The following is a 5,796-nucleotide window of genomic DNA, read 5'->3' as shown; positions in this document are numbered from 1 at the left end:
TCCATCCTCCTGGATCCATCCTCCTGGATCCATCCTCCTGGATCCATCCTCCTGGATCCATCCTCCTGGATCCATCCTGCCTTTCCTCACTGCAGAGGGAGGTGGGGTGACTCTGTTGGGGATTTGGGGCTCTGCCTGCCCTGCCTCGACAGCATCTGCTGTGAGCATTGTCCCCCAGCTCCTGGCTGCTTTTGGGGGGCTGGAGCAGAGCAGAAGGGAGCTCTGGTGGTGGTCGATCCCATCCTCTCCCAGTTCCTGAGCTGCTGGATCGGAGCCTGTGCTGAACCACACACGGAGCCTCTTGAGCCATATTTGCTTCGATCCTCTCCAAGCCAAACACAGGGAAGTTTTACCATTCCAGATGCTCCAAATTCTCTTGCTCACTTGGGGCTGAACTGTCCTACAAACCCAGGGCACGTGCACCTGGGGCTGGCTGCTCTGGTCACCCCCAGAACCAGGGCATGTGCTGTCCCCAAGCCCTGTGACCGTGGCTTTCCCGTGTTCTGTGGTGACTGTTCTCCTCTGGGCAGGATTTGGGGAGACATCCTGGCTCTGCTGCTCTGTGAGGCTCAGCAGCCACTGTGTCCATGGGATCACAGAATATCCAGAGCTGGAAGGGACCCACAAGGATCATCGAGTTCAAACCCACTTTGGCACCTTCCTCTTCTGTGCTGCTTTTGGGAGAGAAGGGGAAAGGAAAGGTGGTGGTCTGGAATAACTCCCTTCCATCTCCTTTGGGGCCTCACTGAGGAACTTTGTTGTTTACCTGTTGGTTAAAGGGTCATCCCAGCACAGCTGGGAGCTGGATCCCCCTGTGGCACCTCAGACAGTCATTTCCAAGGGTTCCTCTGGATCAGGATGCTGGCACCCTGCTTCCCCAGTGCCACGTTCTGCTCCACTGCTGTAGTATCCTTTTGGATACGGTGCTTTTTATCCTTTATCCACTTCATGAGATGTTTCCTGGAGCTGTTTAGAGTGAAGGATTCCCAGACAGGCTTTTAAAACTGCCTTGTTTTATGGGTTTCTTAAGGGTGTAACAGAGTTGCTCAACTCTTTATTCTGTTTTATCCCCAGACAGGAGCACAGGGATGCATTCCAGCAGAAGAAAGCATTCCTGCTCATGTGAGGGAGGAAATGACTAATAGTGCATGGAAACGATGACTCTTTAGTAATTAAAGAGAAATTATTTGATAAATTTTTAACGTGGAGAAAGAGTCCCTTTTCCAGGGCTTTGCTGGAATGTTGCTCCTGTTTTGAAGAGAGGGAGGTACCTGTGTCTGATTTACCTGGATCCCCACTTTTATTTCCAGGGATTCTCCAGGGGTGACCCAGTCCTGCAAAAAGCCATTGCCTGAGTGACCCACTGATGCTTATTATTTGCTGACATCAAAACATGGCCTGATATTAACAATGGACTTTTTTTTCCTAGGGTGGGGATCTAATTTGGATCCTCTTTAAGTTGCTTTCCTTCTTGGAATGTTGAAAACTGAGAAAAAGAGGCTGAAAAGGGACTTGTGAATCGATTTTGTGGCTGTGGCCAACAGTGGGAAGGGAAGAGGGTTGTGGCCCTCCCAGGTAGGAGGGAGGTTGGACATCAGGTCCTTTTGTCCCTGTTGGCTGTTCCTTGTGGCCTCCCAGTGCCTTGGCTGCTGGAATATTCACCTCTGCCCTCTCCTGGCACTGACAGAAGTGTCTGTTCTCAGCATCCCACAGGTCTGACTCCAGCTGAGCATCCCAGGACAACCTGGGTTTCCATGGGGGGGTTTTGGGCAGCCTTTGAAGGGGTTTGGACACTGTCACACGGACTGGGATGTTCCCAGAGCTGCTGTGTCCATATCTGCAAGAGCTCTCATCCCACTCTCATTACCAGAGATATTTCCTTAGGTTTTTCCCTACCATGCTGCTTTTACTGCCATTAGCATTCAGTGGGAATGCTGTGTGTGGCCTCTGGCAGCCTTGGGGTGTCCCTGAGCTCCATTAAGCCCCATTAGAGCATTCCTTCCCCTCCCAGGAGCAGCTCTGGGGCCCAGTTAAGTGCTGGCCCCGCAGACAGCGGGTTTATGAAAGGGTGGCACTTGTGGGATGTCAGGAATAGAGGCTTGGAAAGGCTGGGATTCCTGTTTACCATCTGTTTCCAGGGCCCTTCCCTAACACACCTCTCCTCCTGCAGAAATCCAGGGATCTGCAGTCAAAACTGTTTGGCTTGTGGTGGCGGGGAGGAAATCCCAAATTGTGGAGGAGATGGTGACATTTCTTGACCTTTTCTCTGTGTGTACCTCGGAGACAAACACACTCTCTGTTTGTAGGGTGGGTTTGGCTGTATTTCCTAACACAGGCATTTATTTCTCTGAGATAAACTTGCAAACCCTTTGGGGAGGGGGGGACTGTGTTGGTTAAATCCAACCCAGGGGCAGCTGTATCCCAGAAACCAGCTTCCTAAATGCTTCCAGATATTCTCCTCCTGAAAATCCACATTCCACTTGCTTGGAATGCTAAATCTTGCAGTTTTTAGTTGTTTAGTTCAGACCTGTCCAACCTCCAGGGACTCCCAAAACACTGTCCTTTCCTCTGAAGGGGGGTTTGACTGTGCAGCCAGTTCTCTTGCAGCTGGTGCTGCCCCAAAGATACTCTAAATAACGTTAATTTAGAGTTAATTGTGGCTCATCTCCTCTTTGCTCACGTGGAATATTCCATCAGTGTCTGCTGGAGCGTGACCTAAAGCTGAGCAATACTTTCAGAATCGAGTGCCTCTCGTTTTGGGGTGCTCTGTGTGGGACTTGTGAGATTACTCAAAAGAGCCTGGCATTTAGAAAAGTGGATTTTCAGCAGCTTCTGGAGGGGAAAAAAAAAAAAAAGGAGCCGTAAAACCGGTGCCACGTGGGGAATCATTGGTGTAATGTGCATATTTAGCACTCATTAAAGCCTGGGGAAACACCAGTTCTTGTGATCAAGGGAACTTGATGGAGACTGATAGCGCAGAAATTAGATCAGGAGGTGGTTTGATGACGCTTAAAATACAAAGATTACATTAAAGTAGCACAGAAAATGATGAAACATTTTCCCCCTCGGGGTGAACTGTCTGTATTTCCCTTTTCTGTTCCGTGGCAGGAGGGCGAGGAGATGGACAGGACCAGACTGTGCCTGCAGGTGGAAAAACGGTGAATCACCCTCTCACGTGTCCCTTCTGCCCTTTGCAGGTGGTTTCATCCCAACATCAGTGGGATTGAGGCCGAGAAGCTCCTCCTCACCAGGGGTGTCCATGGCAGCTTCCTGGCTCGCCCCAGCAAGAGCAACCCCGGGGACTTCACTCTCTCTGTCAGGTAAGAGGAGCAAGGGGCTGCATGGAGCTCTCCAGGCCACCTCTCTGGGAAGCCAAAGGCTCCCTGAACTCTCCCCGTCGCTGCAGAGGCCGTGCCAGGAGCCACACTCTGGTTTGTTCATCTCTGTGGGCTGCACATGCCCCTGTCCTGCCAGGGCTGGGCTCCTGGCACGGGTTTCCATGTTGTTGCCAGAGGAGGGAAGAGTACGTTCAGTCCCAGCAGGGATGAACCCTCTCACTGCGATTCCAAAGGATCTAAATGCAGCTGCCTTTGGGAGAGACTTGTTTTCTGTGTCTGTGAGGGATCCCCAGGATCACCCTCAGAGGAGGGTGAGCTGCTGCCCAGCCTCACCACAGCTTAAATCCCTTTAAGATCACCTCCAACATGCTCCTGTTTTCTTTGGGACCAAGGCAATGGCAGGAGGGAAGTTCTGTCAGTGGTCTTTGTGACTGGAAGCCCTGAGGGGCATCAAGGGATGCAGTGGAGCAGAACCACCGGGAGGAACTCTCTGGAAGTGAAAAGCTAAAGAGTGACATCCCCCAGTGAGTCCCTGAGAGAAAAGCAGTGGGTTCAAGGCTTGAGCTTTCCATGAGCACCTTCCAGCTGGTGCCTTGCAGGGAATTAGCTCAGCAGAGCTAATTTCCCCAGGCACTTGCACACAGACCTGTTTTGTAACACGGGCCTCTCTCTCTTGTGGCAGCTTCTGTTTAGTTCAAACAACCCTCGTTTTGTTTAGGAGACTCCAGAGAGTTTATAAATCCCTTGACCCGACGCTGTGTTGGGAGAAACTCTGTGCAAAGGACAGGCTGGGCAGAGCTTTTCCACCTGGGAGGAGGCTGAATCTCATCTTGATGGCACATCAAGGAGTGATGCTCCTCTCCCAGGAGTGATGCTCCTCTCCCAGGAGGGATGCACATCTCCCAGGAGGGATGCTCCTCTCCCAGGAGGGATGCTCCTCTCCCAGGAGGGATGCTCCTCATCTCCCAGGAGTGTGGTTGGGCCCTGCTCTCTCCCCCTGTGCTGTGGGAGCTGCTGCTCTGCTTTTCCCCTCTCCTTGCTGCCTTAACCACTTGGATTAAACCCCTCTTGGGGCAGTTATCTTCCCCCTTTCCCTGTGACAAAGGTGGAACAATGTGTTATTATTCTCATCTAGAATTATATCCTGACAAAGCTCTTTTTTTTTTTTTTTTTTAATCTCTGAACTGGACAGGTCTCTCTCTCTCTCTCTCTCTCTATATATATATATATTTCTTCCTTTCTGAGAAATAAAAGGTTTTCAAAGGAGACAATACAGATACCTTTGAAATAGTGCCTGAAATTTCTTCTCCCTTTTCCAGCTGTCCCTTGACCCTGCCCTCCTCTCACCCTCTCTGCCCAGGGCTGTCCTTTCTCAGCTTGGCAAGAGGGTTTGCAGCTTGCCTGATGTTTTCAGTGCTCCCTTTAGTGCTGGGGGACCCATCCCAGAAGTCCAACCCCTTTGCCCCTCCCAGGGCTCTCTGACTGCCCACAGCCTCTCACGGTGGAAAGGGAAGAATTCCAGGGAAGAATTCCAGGTTTTCCTGCGCCTTGGCTGGGTGGGGAGCGTGACCTCACTGGCTCCCCTGTAATCTCCCCATCAGCAGTGGCTGTGAGTTAATGAGAGAGGCAGGAAGTGCTTCTAATTAGAATGGAAAATAAACTCCTGGTGAGGAAATACGTGTGTGTGAGGGGGGGGGTGATGCCCCCGTGAGCTCAGAGCCCCTTCCCACGTGATTCCCTGAGTCAGGGGGGTGTGTGGGGGTGAAGGGAAGCTCTGCCAGCCCCTGCCCAGCCAGGGCAGTGCAGGTTGTGGTGTGCAACGGGGTCCTGATGGGGAAAGAGCCCCAGGGAGCAGCGGGATCACCCTGGAACAGCAGCGTGGCCAAACCACTTCCCACCCCTGCATCCTGCACTGCTGCCTTCAGTGGGGGGCTCAGGCCAGGGCTTGGCACAGTTTTGCTCCCTAACTTTGTCCCCCCCAGGCTTTGGGAAGTGTGTTTCTGCTGCTGGGCTCTGCCAGCTGAGGGGGATGGAACGTGGCATCCCCGTGCAGGGCACCCCAAGGATGGAGTCACAGCAGAAAGAAGGGTCTAGAAACATCTTTACTGCAGGTCAGGATGGGACACCCAAAGAATTTAGGGGATGGAACGTGGCATCCCCGTGGAGCCCCAGAACAATCCCATTATTGCTGTTATTTCTTTACCCCCTTCTGCTTTCTCTGTGTGCAGGAAGAAGAGAGTGGGGGGAGAAAGGGAGAGTTGGATTGTCAGGGGGGGTTGGACCACTTCCTACCACAGGGAGACCTCAGGGTTGCAGTAAATGTTTAATAACAACATTGTTTTGGCCATAAATCGAGCCAATTAATGCCCTTAACGCTCCCTGCAGCCAAGGGATGGAAATTAAAAGCAGAGGAGCAGAGGATGGAATAATCTCCCCAGAACCCAGGGCCAGGTCGTGG

General features: G+C 52.0%; 1 protein-coding gene across 2 annotated transcripts in view; it reads left to right on the top strand.

The window, feature by feature from the left end:
- The window catches only part of LOC113977016 (tyrosine-protein phosphatase non-receptor type 11-like), a 40,895-nt gene that overhangs the window by 17,971 nt on the left and 17,128 nt on the right, over nucleotides 1–5,796 (top strand). For both annotated transcript variants that reach the window (XM_027702774.1, XM_027702775.1), the window contains exon 2: nucleotides 3,198–3,320. In XM_027702774.1, coding sequence (XP_027558575.1) covers nucleotides 3,198–3,320 — 123 coding nt within the window. The remainder of the gene's footprint in view (nucleotides 1–3,197; nucleotides 3,321–5,796) is intronic.

The sequence above is a fragment of the Neopelma chrysocephalum genome, unplaced genomic scaffold (genome assembly GCF_003984885.1).
Source record: "Neopelma chrysocephalum unplaced genomic scaffold, ASM398488v2 Primary Assembly neopelma1_196, whole genome shotgun sequence".
Lineage (NCBI taxonomy): Eukaryota > Metazoa > Chordata > Aves > Passeriformes > Pipridae > Neopelma > Neopelma chrysocephalum.
Note: the sequence above shows the minus strand (reverse complement) of the source record. Positions and strands in the feature narration are given on the sequence as shown.